A 26,331-nucleotide genomic window follows, 5' to 3' on the forward strand; every position below is an offset into this window, starting at 1 on the left:
TGAGGTCACAGAGAGTCAGACATGACTGAACAACAAAACCAAAAAAATCTTAGATATGTAGGAATTTGATTCAACTATATTGGAGCAAGAACCATTCCCCAGTAGATAAATGGTCAAGGGAAAGGAATAGGCAGTTCTCAAAAGAAAAAAAGACAAATTGACAACAATATGAAAAAAGAAGATAGTGAAATCATTAATAATAAAAGAAATGGGAATTAAAACACCAAGACTCCACCTCACATCTGTCAGATTGGCAAAGATGGCCCAAGAAAAGGAAAATTACAGTTGCTGGAAGGACTATGGGAGTATAGGCACTGCTGGTAGACTGGTAATTTGATCTATTTGTTTTGTAAAGCAATTTGGTATTATAACTGAAAAGCTGCCCAAGCAATATATCATTGTTGTTTAGTCATTTTCAGTCATGTCAGACTCTTCATGACCCTTTTTATGTTTTTCTTGGCAAAGATACCAGAGTGGTTTGCCATTTTCTTCTCCAGCTTGTTTTACAGATGAGGAAACTGAGGCAAACAGGGTTTAAGTGACTTGTCCAGGGTCACTTGGCTAGGAAGTATCTGAGGTCAGATTTGAACTTGGAGGCTTTCTGACACCAGGCCCAGCACTCTATAAACTAAATCACTAGCAACCCCACGCAATATTATTACCAAGCATATATCTCAAAAAGATCAAAGAGGGAAAGGACACATATGAACAAAATTTATTTATAGCAGCTTTTTTTTGTTGTAACATAAAACTATAGCTTGGGTGCCCATCATTTGGGGAGTGTCTGAACAAATTTTGGTATCTGAATATAATAAAATGTAATGGCAGTGTAAATAATGATTTAAAGGGGTGGGTTCAGAGAAACCTGAAAGGAAATTGAAGGGAAACAACTGTGAGAGACTTAAGACCTTTGGTCAATGTAATGAATCCTGACAAAAGAGGAAAGAAAGGGGGGTTGGGGGGAAGGTAGGAAGAAAGAGAGGGGAGGGAGGGAGGGAGGGGATAAAAAGAAGTAAGACTTCTTAAGTACTTACTATTTACTCACTATGGACAGAGGGAGCACGATGTTTAAGACAGGGACACAACTGTAAACAAACTAGACAGTCCTTGCCCACAGGTAGTTTACATTCTAATAAGGGAAGACATCATATATAGGGCAGCTTCTCTGAGATGTCCAGAGAGTGATAGATAACAGTAAAAACTGATAATGAATCATGTTGCCCACTTCTTGGGTGATGGGAGTAGAGGTTCAGAATGAAACATACGTTGTCAAACCTGGATAATGTGTGCATTTGTTTTTATTAACTAAATTTATTTGTTACTAGGGAGATCTTTTATTTTAGGGAGGGTAGAGGTAGGTGGGTAGTTTTATCAGTGAGATAAGGATAGTAGTAATAGTAATACCAATAAAAAGAGTAACAAAAGCCAAAAAAGCTTCAACAAAACATCTTTTCAAACTCACAAAAGAAAGCAGAAGGGAGAGGATCATAAACAAAAGCAGGTGGCTGGAATCTCCTTGTTGAATTGAATATATCCTTTGAAAGAAAAGCTAAACATAATAGAGTTTAACCATGTATTATACAATTCTCTTTTTTCTTTGTGTAAAGGAATGTTCATGTTGATTGATGTTTGTCAGATTCATGATAAAAAAAAGTGTAACACTTTTTCAAAGAAACCCATAGTGTCCAAGACTAGGGAAATGACTGTTCCATTGTCCTGTGCCCTAGTCACACCACATGTGCATTGCTGATCATTTCCCTGAGAAACAACTTAGCATAGAAGATAAAGGCCTTGACTAGGAGTCAGGAATACCTGAATCCAAATTCTGCCTCAAAATCACTAGACCTTTTTCAGGATGATAAAGAGACTTGAGATCATGCCATAGAAGGAACTGGAGTTTTCAGCCTAGAGAAGAAAAACCTTTGAAAGGGGTTGTTGCTTTTCTTCAGTTAGAGAGGCTGATATGTGGAGAGACTAGGCCTAAAATCTGCTTTGCCCCAAAGGGCAGAACCAGGGACAGAGACTGGAAGCTACAAAAAAAACAAAAACAAAAAACAGCAGCAACAGATGCCTCACAGAAGGGGAGGAGGGTGGGGGCAGAAAGAAGATGATGGCTGCTTCAAATGTTAGCACATCATCCCTCACTCAGGGTCTTCAAGCAAAAGTTAGATAACTATCAAGCATGTTAGAAAGGGTGCTCTTTCTTAGGTATAGACTCAGAGAAGTTCTTTCCAACTCTAAATTCTGTTATTTTATTCTGTATAGCTTATGGGGTTGGGGAGTTTCCCCTTTTGAAACAACTATATATGCCAGTTTAAGATAGAGACAGTTTCATTTTTGCCTTTGCATCCCTCGCCCCTGGCTAGCAAAGTCCACAGACAAATGCTTACTTAGCAAATGTTTGCTGAATTGAATTGAATCAAATTTTGGTGGTACTTTCTTTTTTTTTTGCTTAAGTGTTTTATTTTTAAGCCTCTATATCAGCACATTGACAAACCAGCTAGTCAGTTTGTTTTAATTTTGTTTGTTTTTTGGTGAGGCAATTGGGGTTAAGTGATTTGCCCAAGGTCACACAGCTAGTTAAGTGTCAAGTGTCTGAAGCCGAATTTGAACTGAGGTCCTCCTGAATCCAGGGCCGGTGCTTTATCCACTGCGCCACCTAGCTGCCCCTCCAGTTTGCTTTAAAACTCAAATCAAACAACTCAAAGAGTATTAGCAGCTAGGTGGTGACAGTGGATAAAGCACTGGGCCTAAAGTCAAGAAGACCTGAATTCAAATTCTATCTCAGATACTTACTACCTGTGTGACCCAGAGCAAGTCACTTCATCTCTATTTGCCTCAGTTTCCTCATCTGTTAAATGGTAAGCACCCACCTCCCAGGGTTGTTGTGAGGATCAGTGAGATAATAAACATAAGACACTTAACACAGTGCCTGACACATAGTAAGTGCTATGTAAATGTTAGCTGCTATCATCCATCATCATCTTTTCACTGTGTCACCTTGGACATGTAAGTCTTTTCTTCTCTCTGAGCCCCAGTTTTCTCATGTGTAAAATGCAAGGGTTGGACTAGATGATATCTAAGTCCCCTTTTCCAGGGCTTAAGTTCTATGATTCTCATGCACAACAGTCCAACTCATTCTTTATTTGGTCTTTAGAATGAAGGCTTAATTTAAATGAGTCCTGTTTTGGAAAAAAAACAAATTGTTATAATGATTTAAAGACCAGTATTGAGGTGGGTCTGATTTAGAAAATTCATAATATATGTATAGACACATATCAAACTGGACAGCCTCTTTTTTTAATCAGCTGACGTTAATTTCAGATACTTTTTGTATCTTGTTGCTGAAAATATTTTTGCATTTCAGCACATCAAGTTACAATAAAACTATTACTTATGCATAAAAAACGTTTCTATGATTCTGTTATTTGATTTCTGTCCAAATGTATATTCCCTACAAAATACACCTAAGTGAACATGTATATGGTTTATTAGGAGGCTATAGGAAAATGTAGTACGCTCTTCCTCTTTCCTAGGTGTTTGTTTTGTGGGATGGAAGTTAATGTTGAATTTTGGAAAATCCTGTAGACTTCCAAGGACAGGAATCTCCTTCCTTTACTTGGTCTTAGCCATTAGCCAGCTTTCAAAGTCCCTACCTTTCATCTACTTAAGGCCAGTACCTTAAGGCAGAAGTTCTGCTGAAAAGTGAGTTATTAATTTCTTTATGTCATTAGGTATACTTCCCATTCTTCTGTGGGTGATGCAGGGAATACTGATACAATTATCCCTTTCCACCTAAAAGCTAAATTATTAACCAAAACCATTCATTGCATATTCTCACCTTTAAGCACGTGAACATGATTTGTAGAACTCAGTGCCAAAAATCAGCTGAAAGTAGAAACAATATATATGTCTTAGGAATGATACCAAAGCCATAGAAACTTAAGAAAATGTTGAAACAGTTAACTTCATAGAGAGTGCAAACTCTACTTTTAAAACCTCTTTTTCAATGGGTTGCTTCTACAGATACAACTAGACCTCCAAAGAAAGATGAAGAAAATGGCAAGAACTATTACTTTGTATCTCACGACCAAATGATGCAAGACATATCTAACAATGAATACTTAGAGTATGGCAGCCATGAGGATGCCATGTATGGGACAAAACTGGAGACAATACGGAAGATCCACGAGCAGGGACTGATTGCAATACTGGATGTGGAACCTCAGGTAATTAATTCTCAGACATTTGGGAACTCCTGCCCCACTGGTCTGCTAACTAATTTTAAGGCAGGTTCCAAGCTAAGAAACACAATAAATAACTTTTAATGCATTTCATGGTGCTTCTTAACAGTGTTGGAGAACACCAGTGACCAGAGATGTTGAGAAGGGGAGTCTGGCGCATAAATGGCCTAGCATTTTGAGTTAAGGCAGTAATCTTGTAAACACGTGTCATAATAAAAAGCAGCAGTTCTGCTTTCATTATCTTTATTACATTCAGAAATCCAATAAAGCAGCTGATTAAATCTGTGTTTACGTAGAATGTCCACACTGATCTGACGTTTCCTAAGAGTCTTGTGCTGCATTAATATACCAGCTACCTCCCTCTCTAGATCTAAGTTACATTGAAATGACAAGATTATTGGCTCCATTTTCCTGGAGTTGAGACAGCACTGGACTTAGATCCAGGTAACCCAGGATCAAATCACTTAGCCTTTCTGTTTGTTTCCTTTTCTGTGAAATGGGATAATAATTTTACACTTCACATTTTTACATACAGCATTTTAATGTGAGGGAAATATCTTATAAAATTAACAGCAGTGTTGACTATGGGGACCATCCTTCTCCTATAGCATAGCCCATGCTCATATGGCTTTGGGGTTACATGCAAGTTTTATACCACTATATGGAGGCACATAAGCCATATGCCAAACGAATGCATTTCTAGGACTGTTTTTTGCAGGGTTTTCTCTATTCTTACAAAGAAAAACCTACAGATAAGAACTAAGTATAATGTGTTTCTTTATTAATCTGTCAGGGCATAGATTAATCAGTCAGGGCACAGAAGGTTTATGTTTTGTTAAAGATATTCATGAAGTGAATAGTAACCCTCATTCACTTGACATAAAGTCTGCCAATCCGCCATATATAGACCGATTTGACTTTATATCTCAAACCCCCCAAATAATTTTTATTTACAGCTTTCTTTCTTAATGTTTGTATTTTCTTGTACTTTAAAATAAAAAGTGGATATGAATGAGGAATATCCCTTAGTGAGCACCAATGGAAACTAGAGAAAAGAAACCTCACTAAAAATGTCCCATATGGGGTCCCATAACTGAATGTAGGGTTACAAAAAGTTTGGCACCAGTAAAAAGTTATGAATACCTATTTTATATACGTGTATACCCGGGGTTACATTAAGCTTTCTTGGGCAAAAAGGGGTCACAAGTGGAAAAAGTGTAAGAAGCCCTGGGCTAGGATGTGAAGCAGAGCTTGTGATGAGGTCCATCTGATACTACTTGTAACAGATTCCCAGGTAGACCTAGCTTATTATGAATTTCACAGTCTGGCAGAGAGTATTAATAAGATTCCATTGTACTAGCAGAGACCAGTGTTTGTACATAAGCAGTTGTAAACTAGAAGAAAACAAATCTGGCCCCTTGAAATTGACCCAGAAGCTCATTTTCATAATCATTCAATCCATGAAACAATTAGAGTTGTTTTTTAAACTAGCTTTCATCTCATTTACATTTAACATGGAAATACATTTTGATTTACCACACGTCTATTTCAAAATCTGGTTGCTAAATACCCTTCATTCATGCCACAACTATTTTAACTATTTTATTAAGCCTTTACTGTGTACAAGAGAGAGTTTTAGGGAGTGGCAGCAGTACAGAGCTGAAGAAGACATTCTCTGGCCTTGAGAGGTAGATGTTCACATCTTCCCCTTTTCACAGATGAGGAAACTGATCCTGAGAGGTTGAGTGACTTGTTTAGAATCACACAGCTAGTAAGTGACTGAGGCTGGATTTGAATTTAGGTCATCCTAACTCATTCTATCAACTACACTACCTAAGAGCCCTTTATGATTTGCAAACTTTCTGCGTGTATATGTGTATATATATAGACATAGATACAGGTGTGTGTGTGTGTGTGTGTGTGTGTGTGTGTGTGTGTGTGTGTGTGTGTGTGTGTGTGTGTGTGTGTGTAGAGGAGTGAGGGAAGAACATAAAAATGTAGATCTCCTATGTTCCTCACAAGAACCCTCTGAATTAAGTAGCAAAAGTATTATTATTCTTATTGGGCATATAAGAAAGCCAAGCCTCTAGTTGGGTTCAGAGACTTGGCCAGTGTACATTAATAATAGGATGCCAAGTGTAACTAGAGCCCATATCATCTGATTCCAAGTCCAGTGAATTGTTCATTAGGCAGCAAACATGCACATAGTTTTTTCTTATCCTCACCTTGCCCTCTAAAGACAAAGATAATCATATTAATAACAAATTTACATAACACTTTGTAGTTTACAAAATGCTTTAGTTTACCTCATATAATTATCAAAACAACTCTGTAAGGAAAGTAATACTGTATTTTAATTATTATTAACCCAGTTGGTGAAGAAGCTATGGCTCAGAGAGATTACACAGCTTGACCAGAGTCACTCAGCTAGTGTCTGAATTCCTGGCATTTGAACTGTGAGTCCTGGTTCCTGTGTCCAGGACTCTTTCTTTTCACTATCCAATAATGCTTCTTTAACAAGAATTTGTCACCCAGTGCTACCATAAAAGGAGAATACAATACTCAACTCCAGAGTGGATGTAGTCCTGATACAAAAAAACTAAAACGATATTAAGGGCATCTATAGCAGACTTTTGAATTCATTTTTTCCCAGCATCAAATTTATCATCTTAATGATTTTAAGATTTCTTTCTCAAGAAATGTTTTAGAAGCACAGATTGGACCACGTCATCCTCCTCTGTTCAATAAAATCCCTATTAATTTTAGGATCAAATACAGACTCTTTTGTTAGGCATTTAAAGCTCTTTACAACTTGGCTTCAGGCTAACTTTCCAGTGTTATTATAGACTGCTGCCCTTGGGGGCAGCTAGGTGGTGCAGTGGATAAAGCACCAGCCCTGGATTCAAGAGGACCTGAGTTCAATTCCGGCCTCAGACACTTGACACTTATTAGCTGTGTGACCCTGAGCAAGTCACTTAACCCTCCATAGCCCAGCAGAAAAAAAAAAAGACATGTTTTAGAACAGAGGGCAAAATGAAAATAGAAAGAATCCATTGGTTGCTTCCTAAAACAAACCCCAAAATCCGGAACTTCAAAGAAAAAATACAGCGTCACCCAGAACAAATGTTCAAGTAGTGAGTCAATAAGCATATATTAAGTGCCTACTATTCGTTAAGTAGTATGTAAATCACTGAGGATATAAAAGAATGCAAAGGCAGTCCCTGGTCCCAAGAAACTCATATTCTAATGGGGGAGACAATATATAAATAACTATGTATAAACAAGATATATACAAAATAAATTGGAGATAATCAGGACAGTGAAGGCACTAGAATTAAGGGGGATTGAGAAAGGCTTCCCTGTACAAGGTGGCATTTTACTTGGTATTTAAAGGAAGTCAGGAAAGCCAGGAGGGGAGGGGGTGAGGAAAGAGAGCATTTTAGGCATGTGGAAATAGCCAGTGAAAGTGAGTTAGGAGGGGGCAGCGAGGTGGTGCAGTGGATAAAGCACCAGCCTTGGATTCAGGAGGACCTGAGTTCAAATCCAGCCTCAGACACTTAACATTTAACTAGCTGTGTGACCGTGGGCAAGTCACTTAACCCTCATTGCCCTGCAAAAAAAAAAGAAAAGAAAGTAAGTTGGGAGATGGAGTGTCTTGAGTGAGAGACCACAATGAGACTTGGTGTTATTGGACTGGGAAGGAGGGTGGGGGGGAGTGGGTATAGGGTGAAAGGCGGAGGTAGGACGGTCACATAGGACTTTATATGCCAAACAGAGAATTTCATGTTTGTTCCTGGGAGTGATAAGGAGCCACTGGAATTGGAGGGATCATGGAGGGGAGGGTGATGTGGTCAAATTTGCTCTGTAGGAAGATTACTTTGACAGCTGAGGTGAGGATGGACTGGAGTGGGAAAGAGATAAGTGGCAGGCAGATCAACCAGCAGGCTACTTCAGTAGTCTGGGTGTGGTGATGAAGCCCTGCACCAGGTTGATGGTGGTATTAGAGTAGAGAAGAGGACATATGCTAGGGACGAAGGTGAGATCAGCAGGCCTTAGCAACAGAGTGCATGTGGGAGGTAAGGGAGAGTGGGAAGTCACAAGGACAACTCTGTTGTGAGCCCAGGCTCCTGGGAGAATGGTGGTACCCTCCACAGGAAGAGGGAAGGGTTGGCACTTGGGGCAAGGGAGTTTAATTCAATAAACAGTACAGTGTACAGTTGGAAGGTCCGAAGAAAGGTATGCGCCAGGTAAGTAGATTTGAGAATAATTAGCATGGAGATGAATCCATGAGAGCTGACAAGAAATAGGACAGGGGAGAAGAGAAGTGGGCCCTGGACTAAGCCCTAGGAGATATCCATGCTTATCATGTGTGACCTAGATAAAGATTCAGCAAAAGATACTGAGAAGGAGCAGTCAGATAAGTAGGAAGACCAGGAGTGAAGAGAGTTTCAGAAAGAATAGGGTGGTAGACATTGTCAAAAGCTGCAGAGAGGTCAAATAGGGTAAGGATTAATGGCCATTAGATTTGGCATTTAGGTCTGTCAATAAATATTTATTACGGAGCTTACAATCGAATGGGGGACGACTACACACAAAAGGGAAATGAAAAAGTGAGGGCTGGACGAGGTGGAGAAATCAGAAAAGTCCCAAGTTAGTCAAGACAGGTGGGAAATGAGATCTCTGTCCTGAGCCCCAGCCTTAAGTGGAGGTTTGGGAGTTAAATGGATCTGTCCTCGAATCAGAGGGGAACAGAGGGTAGCAATGATGAGGTATGAATACTAAGGAGGATCCAGTCTTGCCAGATGATAAGTTTTCCCAATGATTTCATTCCTGGGGCATAGTGGAAAAGCCCCAGGAAGTAGTGGTACATCCAGGTGGGAAATGAAAAAGAAATTAAGATCATTAGTAACTTGGGAAAGAGCTGTTTTAGTTGAATGATGAGATTTGAAGCCAGAACATAAAGAGTTAAGAAGAGTGTGAATGGAGAGGAAGTAGAGGCATCTGTAGTTGAGGACTTTCTCAAATTTGGCCACAAGAGGTCAAGAGATAAGGGATGATAGTAGCTGATAGGGATAAATGGAGGAGATAAGGCGGGTTTGCAGAAAACAAGATATCAGCTAAGGGCTATAAAGTAAAGTGTAAAGTATAAAGTAAAACAACAGCTCTACAAATTCAGGAAATATCACCTTTAAAAACATACTGGCGGGACAGCTAGGTGGCACAGTGGATAGAGCACTGACCCTGGACTCAGGAGGACCTGAGTTCAAATCGGGCCTCAGACACTTAACACTTACCAGCTGTGTAACCCTGGGCAAGTCACTTAATCCCCATTGCCACCAAAAAAAAAAAAGAAGAAGAAAACCATACTGGCATCACTCAAACATAGGCAATAAACTGTCAATTCTTTAAGTCATTTTTAAGGGATATTTTATAATTATATTAATATAAGTCAAAAGTATGTCTCGATAGATTGACTCAGTTCATAGGCCGTGTGCTTTTGTTATTTCCTCCTCCTTTTTGTTTTGTGGGTTCAAATCCTGCCTCTGATGCTTATCTTGGGACCATTTGCATTTAACCTTTTGAATAGGCCTCAGCTACTTCATCTGAAATGGGAATAATAATGCCTGTGGTATCTACCTCACAAGGTGATTGGGAAGCTTAAATGAGATTGTGTGTGTGTGTGTGTGTGTGTGTGTGTGTGTGTGTGTGTGTATACATTTATAATATGTGTTATGTATATAAGCACTATCAAAATTTCATTTATTATTTATGACAAGGGAGTCAGTACAGCAATCAAATTAGATTATCTTTTTTGTAGGGGAAAATAGTCTACTTTGTAGACCTCTTTTAGATGGCTATTTGCTATGATTTTGAGGGGGAAAGGGATACGTATTTTGTAATGAAGTTTGTTCCAAAGGTTTTGTCCGTTATTTTATTTCTCTCTGTGGACCCATGCACAGGGCACATTGGTTCTTATCCCTGCTGAAGTCTCAAATTTCTTTTCATGCAGGCACTGAAGGTCCTGAGAACTGCCGAGTTTGCTCCTTTTGTAGTTTTTATTGCTGCACCTACAATTACTCCAGGCATCAATGAGGTAAGAACTGCTTGGACTTTTGAATATAAAGATGCACTTCCTGAAGGATGCCACACAGTGAGGGGAAACACTGAAGCTGATGGAGCACCATCTCCTCTTTCTGCACTGAGAACTTAACATGTGCAGACTGGTTGATTTTCCCCTTAATCCAAGTTCACCCAAGAGAATTCAATGAATTCATCACCCTGCACTTGCAGCAATGACCTTTTGTTTTGGATCTACTTGCCAGGTGAAAACTGACCTTTTGTGTGACCAGGCTCGCCTCTCTGGGCATCCCTAAAGTAGTTCAACAAAAGAAATGGGTGATTATTATGAAATCACTTCACTCTTAACTCCATCCATGAGTTGGGAACAGTGATTTAAAATGTGCATATTTAATTACATCTTCCAATGTGGGAGTAAGAAGTTTTGTTGGTTGTAGGGTTTGGGGTTTTTTAATTGGACCTGTGATTTCATTGGAATAAGGAACACCCTCATCACTGAGAGAGGTTAAGACCAGGGTCATCTGGGCAGTAGGTATGTTAGGATTTGAATTGGGACAGCTGACTCTGAGACCACCTACCACATTACTCTCTCTCTCTCTCTCTCTCTCTCTCTCTCTCTCTCTCTCTCAGTTGTTGTTGTTCAGTCAATCATGTCTGACTCTTTGTGAACCTGGGGGTGCCATACCATTCAAGAGGTTTTCTTGGCAAAGATGCTGGAATGGTTCACTGTTCCCTTCTCCCAGTGTATTAAGGTTAAACAGGGTTAAGTGTCTTGTCTGGGGTTATGCAGCTTGTAAGTGTCTGAGGCTGGATTTGAATTCAGGTCTTCCTGACTCTAGGCCCAGTGCATTCTATCCACTGAACCACCTAGCTGCCTCCAGAGGTGTTAGAACTTTCAAATTAATTACTTAAGCAGAGTCAAGAAGCATTTAAATAAAATCACAGAATATAGCACCCAAAATCCAGTTTCACAGACATTAAATTCGGCACTTTATAAATGAGGAAACAAAGACCCAAAAAGCAGTGATTTTGCCTCTGGTCTCAAAATTAGTCCTTCTCAAAGCTTGGGTAGAATCTGGATCTCTTTTTTTTTTTTTTTTTTGCGGGGCAATGGGGGTTAAGTCGCCCAGGGTCACACAGCTAGTAAGTGTCAAATGTCTGAGGCCGGATTTGAACTCAGGTACTCCTGAATTCAGGGCCGGTGCTTTATCCATTGCGCCACCTAGCCGCCCCCGAATCTGGATCTCTTGACTCCCATTTCTGTCTTCTTTGTCCACTCTTCCACATTGGAGGGAAAATCTGGTTGAAGTGAACATTAAAGTGAAAGAGGGGTGGGGGTCTGTATTGCGCTGTCTGCATAGACACGTGCCTAGGGGGTGGGGTCAGGGAAGGTGGGAGCTAAAGCTTCATGGATCCCAAGGACCCTTACCAGGGAGCAGCTTACTGCCTCATAGGCTGTCATGTAGCTGTGTCTGGTGCACATCGTCAGGAAAACCTGAAGTCAAAGGAGAGGGAAAACGGGACGTTCACATCCTGCCTCTGATACTCACCAGTTGCCACCCTGGGCAAGGCCCTTAACCTCTCTCCTCCACCTTGGTGCCAGCCTGGGCTAATTAAGCTTGGTGCCCAGAGGGTTTCCCTGAGGCCCTCCTGTCTCCATTTCAGAGGGAACTAACTGCACTTGGGGAGTTCCTAACTCAGGTAGGACAGCTAGTGTTTGTTCAGGGTGGTGAATTTAAAGGGGGCTGAGCAACAGCAACAGGAATGAGCCCTTCCCACCCTTCCCTGGCCTCAAGCCAGCCTCTGGAACCCTGGCTTGGCCACAGTCTTCTGGGATCTCTGAATCCCTCCATCTAGGTGACCCAATGGTTAGAGCACTGGGCCTGGAGTCCTAACTCCAGATCTGAGTTCAGATACAGCCTCGGGCACTCCCTGACCTTGGGCAAGGGCTAGTGTTCTAAGTTAAGCAGTCTGCCTCCTTAGTAAGACTGACAACCCATCTAAAGGTATCTGTGATCTTACAGAATTGACTGGGACACAAAGAGGTTAGATGACTTGCCTGTGGTTATGGTGCTAGCATGGGTCAGAAGCAGGAATTGAACTCTGAGCCTTCCTGACTGTAAAGCTGGCCCTCTGTCATTAGACCTCAGAGAATCCTCTCTTCCTTCAAGACACAGTTCAAGTTTCACCTATTCCACGAAGCCTTTCCTGATCCCAGCTCCCGGGGCCTTCACTCCACACTGCCCAGTATTTAACTACTTCTCTTTTATTTGTATTATTCTCTAAATACTGTTATGTATTTATCTCATTCTAATGTAATCTTCTGGTGGTTAAGGACTGTGAAGAGCAAGAAATATTCTTATTCCCTCCTTGGGTCCTACTAGATGATTTCTGGGGGGGAGTCAGAGTCTGGACTGGCAAGAGCTCACAGGGTTCTGTTCTGAGGCCAAACTAGCATTTCTTAATATCTATAGGTTCATCATCTTACAGAGCTTTCCCCAAAAAGGACAGTGCCACTGGGTGCCCCAGTACCCTCCTGCCACCAAAAGCTGTCATGGGTCTGGACCTACACCAAACCTTGAGGACTCCAGAGTCCCAAGACAGTAGGTAGAGCAAGCTTGAAGCCACAACTTGGCTGACCAATAACATGAAAACAGCTCACTTAATTGTGGAAAGGTGGTAGAACATTTAAAGTGTCAATCGGAAATGTTATCATTTTGTCAAACTGTACCCTACTAAAAATGTTCCAACCAGTGAAGAGAGGAACATGCTGTGCAATATCTTCCATATCTTCATCAGTTGCCAGAATATTCATTATACAAGAATACTCTAGTCAACCTCAGAAGTGTTACTCTTTGCCCTTCTACAATAAGTGAGTATAGCTAGGTAGTTCAGTAGATAGAGTGCCAGGTCTGGAGTCTGAATGTCTCATTTTCTTGAGTTCAAATACAGTCTCAGATACTAGGTGTGTGACCCTAGGTGAATCACTTCATCCTGTTTGCCTCATTTTCCTCATCTGTAAAAGGGGCTGGAGAAGGAAATGGCAAACCACTCAGTATATTTGCTAAGAAAACCCCAAATGGGGTCAGAAAGAGTCAGACACGCCTGAAACAACTCAACAACAACAGAAAATTATGTTTTAGAAAACAGGGAAATAGGAACTTCTCTACATCAGATTGTTGTCTTGTTTCAATTCTTTAAAAAAGGACAGATTAATAGAAACTCACTTGGAAGCCTGATGATGGGGCTTACCAATTTTTATTCCTTAGAAGATCAGTTTGACAAATGACCTCACTCTAGTTAATAACATGCAGCAAAATTAATATATTGGAAATTTTCAGTTTCTGTACTTTCAAAGGAAAATCTATTAACTAAATTTGCCTAAGTGCTTTTTATTTCTTTTCACTTTTATTTTTACATCATTTCATTTGCATAGTGTATTTCTTTCTAAAGTATAATCTACTGTCCTACTTTATTTCAATATATTTCAGAAGCATCTGTTAAATGGTTTTATCCTTTTGTCATATTATTTTCTTGAATTATCATCTTTGCTTTTTTTTTTTTTTTTTGGCCTATTTTTCCTGCCCTTTTACTAACTTTCCATAGCTGCCAAAATGGTGCAGAAAACTGCCTGTAAGTACCAGCTAGGAGCTGATGAAACACAGCCCTGTTTCTTTTAATAGATTTAGAATGTAGACGTTCTGTTCCCACTCAGTGCTGCTTTTGCTGTTAGAATAAAGGCATTCTGTTTTCACTGACTTAAGGCCCCCTCCTATACTGAGTTAAGTACATGTAAGGGCTATGTTTTGTGAAGAAAGGGAGAGACAAGCATAACATCACCAGTCAAACCCCAAGGGAGATCTTTAGTTCAGCATGAAACATTTCATCACTTTACAAATCAAAATTGGAAGAGAATTAATACTTCAAATTCTGTCTCCCCTGACTCTGCACATGACAGCCTTTATAGGCAAGAAGGTTTTGAGAAAACAAAGACTATTCCTTTTACCAAAAATTACCTAGAAATCCTCTGCCAGCAGAGTGTGGAACCATATTTCAGGGAAACAGACTGTGGTTGTAAGTCTTATGGTGTGCGCTTTTTATTTCTAACCAATTTGAATTTGCTGATACCAAACCCCAGGGAGACTTTGTAAAGACTGTTTCCTAGTAACCCATTATCTTCTGAGCAAAGACAAATTGTCCTTCCCTACTGTGAAGCCACAGTGAAAAGACTATGCTTTTTAAGGATAAGCAGGTGTGTCTAGACACACCCATAATGAAAAGGTAATTGTGAACCCAGGCCTTATCTGTAGAATAGTTAATACCTGATGTTCAAAGAGTGCTTCTAAAACTCATTTCAGAGAAGCAGATGGTTCTGAGAAAAGGGACAACATTTTTATCTTCAGAGTACTTAATGGAAGTACTCAGCTGCTTGGACCCTCTTCTCCCTTGTGGTATTACAATGGAATTAGCTAATTTCATCCTTGTTAATAAGTTTCTGCTGATCATTGTTCCAGAGGTGAACATCCATACAGCCCAGACTTTACCTGTGGTATTTTGACCTGTGTGTTTAACAGAATGGACACCTAACATAGACCGACCCCCTTTGTGCTTATGACATTTGGTCCTTCAAGGATACACAACCTTTCCTTTTTTTTTTTTTAACTCCTTTTTTTCATATACTTACACACACACACACACACACACACACACACACACACATGAACTTAGGAAAATAAATATATATATATATACAACAATCACATTTTATCAAATTTGTCCTCTCTTTTTCTCTTACTGTAAAGGGATTCAGTTTCCTATTTTCCCTTGAGAGGTCCCAGTCTTGAAACAGCAAAATAAGATGGGCTATGTTATAAGTAAAGTTACATGTACATGTCCTCTTTAAATTTTCATTTGCTCTTGGCTCACTGTTAGCTACAGGTGTCTGCCAAAGAGCTGAATGTGACATTGGTTTGGGGAAATGTCACGAATAGTAGTTTAGTGCCCATTGATATCGACAGCTTATCTCTTCAGACTACCTGTGATTGGCAGGTTTGCTCATGAACTCATTTTTAGTAGTTCACCAGGGCAGCAGATGCTGTGTCATACTTTTGAAACGACCCATCCCACCCTCAGTGCTTCTCATTTTGTAAATAAAGAGGGAAATAGTTTGCTGTTGAGAAGAGAAGTTTGCTTACTGCAATTATAGTCTAGTCTGGGGAGCCAAGAATCAAGTTAGGTGTTCAAGCCATATCCCTGTGCCAAGAAAAAAAGAATATGAGATCTTTGATCACACAGTTCAAGAAATGCCTCAATTTACCAGTTTGAAAAAAAGAGAATGAGTTGAGGACTGTGGGGCAGTACTTAAGGTCTAATATCCGGGCGGGTGGGGTAACTGCCACTGCCTATGTAAACCACATCCTCTGACCTTGACCTACATTCCTAGGTAGGTCAGCCAACAGAACTTCTGGGTTTTGTTGTTCAAGAGTGTCATTCTTTGTCTCCACTCTAGCCTTCCTAGAAACTAGAAGAGTGTCCTGTTGCATGTCAAGCAACTCTTGTTACACACAGCAGTTGACTAATGCTGCAGTGTGTGGCAAGTTGTTTCCTTTGGTTATGCTTGTGTTTATTCATGGCTTTACCGGATGGGACTGGGTTGTGAGGCCTGACCTTGGCAGAACAAATGAAAATCAGGAGAGCTAAAGAATGCAACTAACTTTTCTCTTTTCTTTGCTTCCTGATGCACCCTCTCCCCATCCCATCTCTAATCTCCACCTCCCCAAATCGCTGTTTAGGATGAATCTCTTCAGCGCCTGCAAAAGGAATCTGATATCTTACAGAGAACATATGCACACTACTTTGATCTAACGATTATCAACAATGAAATCGATGAAACAATCAGACATCTGGAGGAAGCCATTGAGCTCGTTTGTACAGCACCACAGTGGGTTCCAGTCTCCTGGGTCTATTAAGCCTCTCACCAGATAACTGAAGAATTCTATCATAACTGGGAACCACCTCATACATGAAAAAACCTCTTCATTACTGGCCTTGTGTCAACAGGTCTTGGCCCCTAGAGACTACCTAGATGTAGTATGACCTAAATTTAACTATTGTCATGTCCAAATAGATAGGAGGAGGAAAAAAAATTAAACATTAACTTAAAGAGACAGTATCTTTTTTAATCAGTTCTCCTAAACTTTAATAAAAATGTATCTTTAAATGTATGTATTATTCAATCCTTTGGAATGTTATATTTTTGGAAATCATAGCTTTTTATTTCAAAGGCCCCTTAAAACTGCACAAAATAGATGCTGCTTTCTATAATCTATTTTAATAATAATAAAAAATAATTCTGTTACCTTGACATGGGGGTGGAACACTACATTCTTTTTAGAGTCTGATTTTATGGATTGGAAAATCTTGCTTTCCTTTATTTATTTGAAATAATCTAGTGATTACAAAACATTTTTAAAGGCCTTTTTTCTCTTTTTTTTTAGAATAGTATTTTTGTTAGGTACTTTTATGTAACATCCAGATAATGTGATACTGTCTCTTTGAAGAATTCTGTCAACCTTTTAGAGATTTGAAATTGGGTCTTGACTCTTAATGCATGTGGACAGTCGCAAGCTTTCATGCTGTCGGTGTATCTGTGTTGAAAAAAACTGTAATCTACAGCAAAAGTACATTCCGTTCATGGGAAAACTACCCAAGGGAATAAAAATAAAATGTTATGACTAAGTTGTAAACCTATGCACATCCCTTGCATTTTGGGCAACTTTATAAAAAAACCTGATTTTTATTAATAATAATCATGTAGTGAAATGTGTTTGTAATTTTGTCTCAATTTAATTTGTTGTAAGGTGGGAGGGGGAATTGCTGGTTTCATCATTTCGGATCTGTGTTGTCTGAGAGTATTAACGTTTTAATTCAGCAAAGAAATGAAGATTTTTAATATGTATGTAATTGTTTTAAATTTACCCATTTTAAAAGAAAATAATGTGCAATGAAGAAACCAGTTTAGGCATTTGCTATAAACTGAATATTCCAAAAAGATTCATCTTTGACAGCCCTGTAAATTCCTTAAGAATGGTAACTGACACTACAGTTTGACCAATTTTTTTTTTAAATACACTTCCTTTTATGTGTTCAACAATTAAATGCCTTTGGGTCCTTCATTTCATTACAGATTGGTTCAGTTTTGAAAATCAACACTTGTAGATTTTATGATGCATTGGATGATAATTGAACCATCAGAAGGCCCTAGAGTGGATACAAGTCTGCAGTGCACTCCAGGGGTCTACAACCAACAACTACAAGAGCACAACTTGAACAATTTCTGACCCCTAGAGAGCAGTCAGCCATATATTTACTTGAGGACCATCTGTGAAGGCTGCTTCCTCTTGCTTTATCCCTTGGCACAGGTGAATTTTTATTTCATGTTAGTAGAGAGGCATTGACCATCTCATCACTCTCCCATGACATCACATTCTGCCAGTTGCAAGTGGTCGGAGGTTTGCTATTCCTCATACCCTTTACCCCATATGTACATCAGTTGAGTTGGTTTTTTTAATTAGTATTTGTGGATGTAAATTTTTCACAGTATTATGTGGTTCATGAAAAGAATACATCATTTTTGTCCTGTTAAAACTCAGTGCAACAAATTTTATAGGTAAAATGGCCTGTGCTTGATTGTATTGAAAATAGCCTCGGTTACCCCGTGCCTTGGCAGGACTAGCAGGATATATGTATTCCTGTCAAAAATTTTCATTTAAAGGACCAAATGTATTAATTGTGCACAATTTAGAAATTGGCAGCTCCCTCTCGTGGTTCCTGTTGTCAACAATACCAATGGCTATGACAAGATAATCTAAAAAACTTACTAAAGCCAATTGTTAAGTAAGGTTCATGACCTTAAAAAATAGTCAGACACGCTGGAACTTGCTCATCTACTTGAGACACATCCACATGCAGATCTTATTCCTGACTTTATATGTGAATCCAAAAAAATGTATTTTGGTACATTCTAGTATCACTTTAAGCCTGAGAAAATTTAAGCCTAGTGAGTTATTCACTTGATGGTACTGACCACAATCGGGGCTCATTTCAGTTTTCATGAGCCTGCTCTACCTCATTTCCCATCAAAGCACAAAGAACAAACAACTCATGAAATGGGAAACAAAACAACAACAACAACAAAAAAGTCCCTCTTTTTTCAGTAGAGAAATTAATCCACTTTGCTGGTCAGATTTCCACATGACGTCATCTTAAATTGTTGTTGTAGGCATATAGGTTTATTAAGTGAAGCGACTGTTTTAGAAGTAGTAATGCCCTTTGTAACCATCAGAAAGACTTGATTCTTGTTCTAATAAATAGGAATAGTCATCGCTTGCATTCATAATAGCCCTTTTCTTCTGCAGAATGCGAATGCTTCACCTCTCATCTCATCGAGCTTACCCTGAGTGTTGTACAAGGGTGAGTGTGTTCTTGTCTAGTTAGCAAGTGGGGAAACTGAAGTATTGAGTAAGTGAAAGAGGAAGCAAGGACTAGAACTTAGATCTACCAATTCCTTATTGACCACTCCTTCCACAAGACTGCACTGATTCAATCTGGTGAATGATAATTGTATGTTTCCATTACTATGCCTTTCTTTCTCAAAAACCATCTCCACTACTTAGAAAAATTAAAATACTTGGATTCCAGAATTCTGTCTTGTTTTTGTTGTTGCTACTGTGCTTCATCATTATCCACCCGTACACACATGGCCACTAGAGAGAGAAAATGTTTGTATGACTTCACTGTTTCTATTCCATTGAGAAAACCATATCTTTCACTTTAAAGACAAGGAATGAATAACAGAAAATTCAGTTAAATGTTCAAGCCACTCTATTCAAGAAAACTCTTTCCTGTCGCAAGGAGAGCGACATTTTTGTCATGTTGAATTCTGCATCTAGAAAAAGAAATTGTCTTTTCTATTCAGGAACTGCTCCGATTATCAAAAGGGAAATTTTTGTTTGAATGAATAGCTCTGAAGTGTCCCAGGTCAACAATAACACTGAAATCTTTTGCCAATACAATTTAAATACCTCTTGACAATTAAGAGCTATTTTAAAAGAATTCCTTGGATACTAGATTGCTAGATAATTGCTTAAGGAATTAATTCCAACATTTATTAAACACTTACTATATGCAAGGCAGGACAAGTACAAAGACATATTTAATACAAGGTAAAATGAGAGGAAGGCAAAGAAGAAATTCTGACAAAGAGGTCTGGGGAAATTTGAAGCAGAGACAGAGCTCATTTTCTGCCAAGGGAATCAGGGAGTGCTTCACAGAGGTGGTGGCATCTGAACTGATGAGGAGGAAATATATTCCAGGACTGGTGAACAGTTTTTGAAGTGTGAATATTCAAAAGATACTGTCTCAGTCCATTTTATTGGACCAGCAAAATATCTAGGGAAGTCACAGAGCTTGTTGGATTAAAGAATGAAGACAGTGTGTGTCTTTAGGATTCTGACTTCAATGACTGGTCGCATTACTTTGAGGTTGTGAGTGACAAATATTTTCTCAACTATAGCAGACCTGGAGTTCTGTCTTCTGTAGGCCCATATACTCTCTGTCTTTAAAGGATTCTAATTTTGTCAGAGGACTTGTGGGAAAAGTCTACTGGGATAAAGACATCTCTTGCAGTTGTCTGCTTGTTAAAGCTTCAAGTTCATTTCTTAACCAAACTTTAGTCACATGGGGTATCCCATCATGAAAACAACCTGTCACTCAAAGTAAAAAAAAAAAAAAAGAAAGAAACTTGCTATTTAAAGGAATAAGACACTAAAAATAAAATTGCTCTCATCCTACTGAGGTCATCCTTTATTCTAGGACAGTGGATTGACTTCTTAACCTGAAGCAAAAACATCCAAAATTGCCTATAAGTTAATTATTTCATAAACTTTTTTTTTTAAAGCACCTAAGGTGATGTCTTCCTGGAACAAAGACCCCAAAGTAAACCTAGCACTTTATGATTTGAAATTTCATAAGCAACTTACTTTCCTTTTTATCCTCATTTGTTCTGGCCTCTTCCTCTAGCTGCTGTTTTTTCCCATTATCCAGTTGAATACAAATATTATTACTCTCATCTTTAAGAACGGATACAATGCTAAGACAAGTAAACAGGTTAGATTTTGTCTTAGAACTTGCCTGTGATGTTAAAGGTGCCTGGCCACCTTTCTCTTTCTCTGGACTTATAATTAATCCTTTTCTTTGAAAGTTAACTTTTGTGCAATGGCCCACAAGCTTTAAGCTGTAGAAGGTTTCTCTGTCTAATCCTTAAGAAGTAACTTTTTTTCCCCCATATCTCCTTTGGATGGAGTGTAATCATCCCTGGATACCCACATGGATCCAGGATCTCATCAGTTCAGGAGTTCTCTCCCACAATGCAAATGACAGCCTATCCATGCCTGCCAATCCCAAGTCTCTTGCCCATCCTCTCCCGAAGGGTCCATCCAACATGATAAAGGCTTTTCTCATTTCTCAAATCATGATGGCACCAGCAGAATCCAGTGGCTCTTATCCCTGCCATTCCTTGATCTTGCCATGTGACCAGTTCATCTTTTCTTCAGGTTCTGAGATTCTTTGATGACACCCTCTGGTCCTGTTTCCTTCTGGCATTCCTCGATTATGTCTTGCAGCCTACTCACAGCTGCTGTGTGCCTCCCTATGACCCTCCCTGTGGTGCTCATCTTTAGCTCTTAGGAGGCAGCATCTGTGTCTTGCTGCCACACACACACACACACACACACTCAGTATTGAAAAGATGGACCTTTGCTTTCATGAGAGGATTGGGTCAGTAAAAGAGCCTTGCCATTTCCTTAAAGCAGTCCATCCTTTTGCCTTCTAAACTTGAGTCCAACTCCTTGCTGAGCTTTACTCTATGTCTCAGTTATCCGCAGTATTGGACAAACTATAGGGTGTCTATCCAAATGCATGTTGAAATCTGGGCAACAGACATTCTTCCTCTATTTTACTGAGTGGATGCAGTGTTCTGAGACACTGTGTCATTTGCAAACAGGAGCACCTTGAGGGCCTCACCATCTACAAAGAAGCTTTCTTTGGCCTGGCCTCAGAGCTGCATCTCTTCCATCATGATGGCAAATGTTCTTGGTGACTAGACATCTTGTTTTATGCTTCACCTGATATGAATGATTACGGGATCACTGGACAAGGATATTTCTTTTGTTACATCTTCCAAGGAATTTTGAGTGACTTGAACGCATGGCTGGGAGACGAATCAATGTGAAGGAGCCTCGAAGGCAGCATTTTGTTCTATTGCATTAAAACTTTTTCATAATTGATAAACATAAAAACAGTTGGATCTTATATTCTCTACCTCTTTCAGTTAATTGTGAGGTGGTAATGATGTGATACGTTGTTGAATATAGGTTGCAAAAACCTGCTTTTTCCCTACTTATATCCTCATTAAGGATGCCCTCAATTTGTGTATTTGTGAGTCTTGTTTAAAATTTTGTATAGATGGGAGAGTAGCTTATAGATACGTAGAGCTTGATGTTCTCTTGGTCACCATTTTTTCAACATGAGTAAGGTCTGAGATTTTTTCACACTTGGTCTTTCTCATCCTTTAGATACCATGTACATTTAGTCCATTGTTGCTCCCACAATTTTATCACCTGCAGCATAAATTTGATCTATATATACTTGGTCCAATTTGACTGCTTTTCCCATATTTATTCTCTTTACTGTCATTTCTACTTCCTCTATAACAACTGCTCAGACTATGATATTAGAAGCTAGGTGTGGTAGGGTGGTCCACTATCCCAAAATTAGAAAAGTTTGTTAAAATCGTTTTTGTAAGACTTTTCCATTTTCGTCTTTGAATGCCCTTGGGATGACTTTGCTTAATTTTATATCTTGCCATGTTTTCTTTAAACTGGTTTTATCTTCTACTTCCCTCTACTTTATGAGACAGTACTGCTCATAATCTCCCATCATTCTTCATTGGGTTTTATAGGTGGTCTCTCTCTCTCTCATTCATTCATTCTCACTTTCTACAAATTCTAATGGTCTGACTATTCATTTGTTGCTAATGACTCAGGGATAACTCCCAATCAATAACAATTATTTTCTTGTCAGTTAAAAATCAATGTTTCATTCTTTATAGGGTTATTTGGTGCTCACCATGTCCAGTGCCTACCAGTTCTTTTTTTTTTTTTAAAGAAAATATTTGTGATATAGAGGCATAACGCTTCTGTGTAATCCACAAGCCATTGGCCTCTCTCATTTCTTTTTCCTGAACCATATTTTCCCATATATTTCTCCTCAACCTTATCTTTTCCTATCTTTACATTAACAGCACGAAGTATCTGAGAGTATATTGTTTGATTTGAGGGATCTTATTGTGTTCCTCATAAAATTCCTCTCCCACTTCATCCACAGCAACCCATGTCACTGCATCAGCTGCAATCATTTTTATGGTGGTCTTTTTGTAATTACCATTAGTACTGCAATATGTGATGACCAACATTCCATGAAATAATGCTTCTTATAGCTTTTGGACACAGAGTAATACCCACTCCAACTGCTTTGCAGGACTCCAAGGAGTATTTGTGAACCATCCTGCCATATGGCTGCAACTTCCTTTTTTCTTCTGGTTTTGTTTCTAGCAAGAACATTGAGATCGATAAAATTCAATCCTTCCAGCCTTATGTCTCCTCATTGGTCAATAGACAAGAATCTCATATTAAGAGGCCTACTCAGTAGATTGAATTTTGCTTCTGACCTAAAACTTGGTGGCTTTTAAATCCTATAGCTTTTCCCCTTGAAGACATAGATCAGTTTCTTTAAGTCAGCCAGAACTTCTTGAATATGGAAAGCAAGTCAGAAAAGTTTCAGCGATACACATAGCTAGAAAATATGTAAGAGGGATCAGTCACCACATGCACAATGCCAGGAGCATAGTGAATAATTCGTTCATTCTTTGTTGTTGCTGCCATGTACTTCTATTTCAAAAGTTAAACACGTGTGTCCTTAGAATTGTTAAGAAAGTTCACAAAATTCCTAACCCGTTCTCCTAGGCAGTCCTTTCTATCATTGTATGTACATATGATCTCTTTGAGTGGGAAGAAAAGTCTTGTTTTTTACCACCTAAAGCTCTTCCATCACCACTCATCTCACACCTCATCACTATCTTGCACCTGTGTGAATGGACTGAGCAAAAGACAAGAGAAGGTCATCAGTCACCATGTAGGAGGCTCTGTTTCTGACCCCAAGTGCACCTCCCTCACTGTGGGTGTGTTTCTATAGACACACGTATATCTCACCTTTGTCCCCTCTTAATCTTGGGGCTTTGTTAGTTTTGTGTAAGTTATCACAATTATCTCTGGTTTGCACAAGTGGCCAGTGATTTCACTGGGTCTTAGAAAATAGTCCAGATGTAGGACCAGGAAATGCAATCTGTGTTAAAGGAGTCATGCTTGGGAGTAGAAATAGAAGCTCCTCCACAGGGACCCCACCTTTTTTTAAAAGAAGGCATTTGGGGGGATTTATTTACAATCTCAAGAGTCTCCCAAAATGTCATCTGTACCAGGGGGAACCGCTGTGTGCAGTGGGCAGGGTGACGTGTTATGGTAGCACAATTCCTGTGTGCTAAGAACACAGCATCATGTTTGTTTAATTGCGATTCAGGCGTGTGGCAATTGCAAACCCAATTCTAGGGTTGTTTTTCATAAAATTTTACCGTGTTCTTTTTTCTCTATGTATTATTGCCTTTTTATAAAAGGTTTTGAAGTATTGTCTCAGTGATAAAAGAGCGAGATGTTAATGGTTATTGTAAATTTCACCGTATCCAATTGTAAGTATTTACAGGGTACAGCAATGCCTTAGTATGTAATAGCATTTGTGCAGGAGATGTCCTTCAGCACCTGGGCAATGAAGGAATTTAAAAGGTCCAGATTCTTTGTAAATGTCCTGCTTTTTTTCTATATGTGTGTCTATTTACATGCCTTAGCAGCATACCAACCCTCCCCTTCCCAATTTTTTTGACCTATTGTCAGAGTAAACAAAAAGCTGATGTAAAGGATGTGAGAAGTAAATGAGTTAATGAAACCCTATAAAATGATCTATTGTGTGGAGAGGGGAAGAGGAGAAACTCCATAGTATTATTTGTAGAATATACATACCTGTAGGATGCTGTGTTATGGGAAACCCTAGAAATGGGCTTTTGTCATTTCAAAGTTGGAGAGAACAAAAAAAGTATGAATAAACTATATAAAACACAAAAAACCAATTGTCTGTTCACATCACAGGCAAAATCCTCAGAAGGATTAGAAGAAATGGCCTGATGGATTTTAACAAGGCCTACTCTGTTCTAACTTTAGCACGTACAGACAGGTATGAAAATGTGGCAGAAAATGCTATCAAAGTGCCTGGGAACAAAGGAGAAGTTATCTCCGCAGCTCCCAAAAGAGGATTTCATCAGACTTCACTAGTAACACCTGTGTAGGTGTCTGTCTTGCCTCATTGCAGTTACAAGATTTCCATCTTTTAGAGCTGTTCTATTTCAGTCACTTGTCAATTTGATACAAATTTAAAATAGCTCCACGTTCTCTACTACAATTACAACATCACATAAAAATAGGAAGAAAAATTGACATTAGCAATGTAAGGACTGTGGAATCAAAAATACAGCTTCACTTTCATTTCAGATGTTTTTAATAGAAGGCTTCAAGGACTTCTAAAAAAACCCAGCATCCAGAATTGTTGTTCTTTACTTACCAAAGTCCTGTTGCCTTTTGTATATTTATGAGTGCATTTTGATTCAGTCCTCAGCCTAAACTCTGAGAAAGACGTTCTAGTTTCTTAATCTGCACATGTATTTATTCTCATTCCATCCACTGATCAATAAACATTTATTAGGTACCTGCTAAATGCCAGGACCTACTAAACCCTGGGAATACAGAGTCAAAAAGTGAAATAATTCCTGCTCTTAAGGAGCTTATCACAGTGAGATCATCTGGATTTTAATAAACTCATATTTCTATATATAAAACTTCACAGAGATCACCAGGAATAACCCATTGACAGTACTACTGTGACTCACTCCAGTGAAATAAATAAATTCGAGATTATTTGCTTTACCAGCGTCATCTTCACTTTACAGTGACTCACCCAAATAACCAAGCTATGATCCTAATGCATTTCCATTTTTAAAATTTATACACAACAGGCCCAAATTTTACCAATGTGTTTTACTCGATGAAGACAGGGAGTACTAATAATAGACATTTTAAAGTTTACCAAAAGTTTTACATATTTTATCCCACTTGATCATCATAATAATCTGTGAATTACATCTATCAGATAATAGAATGAATATTTTTAATCCATTTCACAGTTAAGGAAATTGTATTCCAGACAGATTAAATGACTTGAACTTGGTCACACAGTAAGCATAGGAGCAGGATTTGAACCCAAGAATCTCCATTGTACCACACTCAAGCCTAACCCCTTTGCCTCATTAGAGTCCTGGAGAATCATGTTCAAGGAAGATCATTTTTGTTCCTTGAATTATTTTAGCTCTCAAAATTTTAGGAATTAATATTAAGAGCAGTGAAAAATATACAAATATGTATATATACATATGGAACTGGTATACAAATTATAGCCAAAATTCAGCCAGAAAGGGTTTGGCTTATTTTTTTTTCTAATTTAATCTTCCAGGCTATAGAGGAAATTCCCAAAATATTTGTGTGTTACTTTGGTTCTACCAGAATTAGTTTGTTTATATATTTAAATAGCAAATATAATCACTGCCCCGATTTATTTTCTATACCTTGTGGTATTAAGGACATATGCTAAACATTAGTAGTTGGGCTAAAATATCCATATGAACGTTTCTATCTGTATTTTTTCTCATTTTGTCCCATTTTAGTGATTTGATTGGATAATTCCAAGCACAGTGCCATGAATCCTGGAAGAGCAAATTCTCATACCAGAATATTAG

General features: G+C 38.8%; 1 protein-coding gene across 1 annotated transcript in view; it reads left to right on the forward strand.

Moving 5' to 3' along the window:
• CASK (calcium/calmodulin dependent serine protein kinase) overlaps positions 1-24,611 on the forward strand; it is a 440,529-nt gene extending 415,918 nt beyond the window's left edge. Inside the window, 3 exon segments of the mRNA XM_043998513.1 lie at positions 4,027-4,229; positions 10,255-10,338; positions 16,115-24,611. Coding sequence (XP_043854448.1) covers positions 4,027-4,229; positions 10,255-10,338; positions 16,115-16,291 — 464 coding nt within the window. The 3' untranslated portion in view covers positions 16,292-24,611.
• Positions 24,612-26,331: the final 1,720 nt, after the last annotated feature.

The sequence above is a fragment of the Dromiciops gliroides genome, chromosome 3 (assembly GCF_019393635.1).
Source record: "Dromiciops gliroides isolate mDroGli1 chromosome 3, mDroGli1.pri, whole genome shotgun sequence".
Classification (NCBI taxonomy): domain Eukaryota; kingdom Metazoa; phylum Chordata; class Mammalia; order Microbiotheria; family Microbiotheriidae; genus Dromiciops; species Dromiciops gliroides.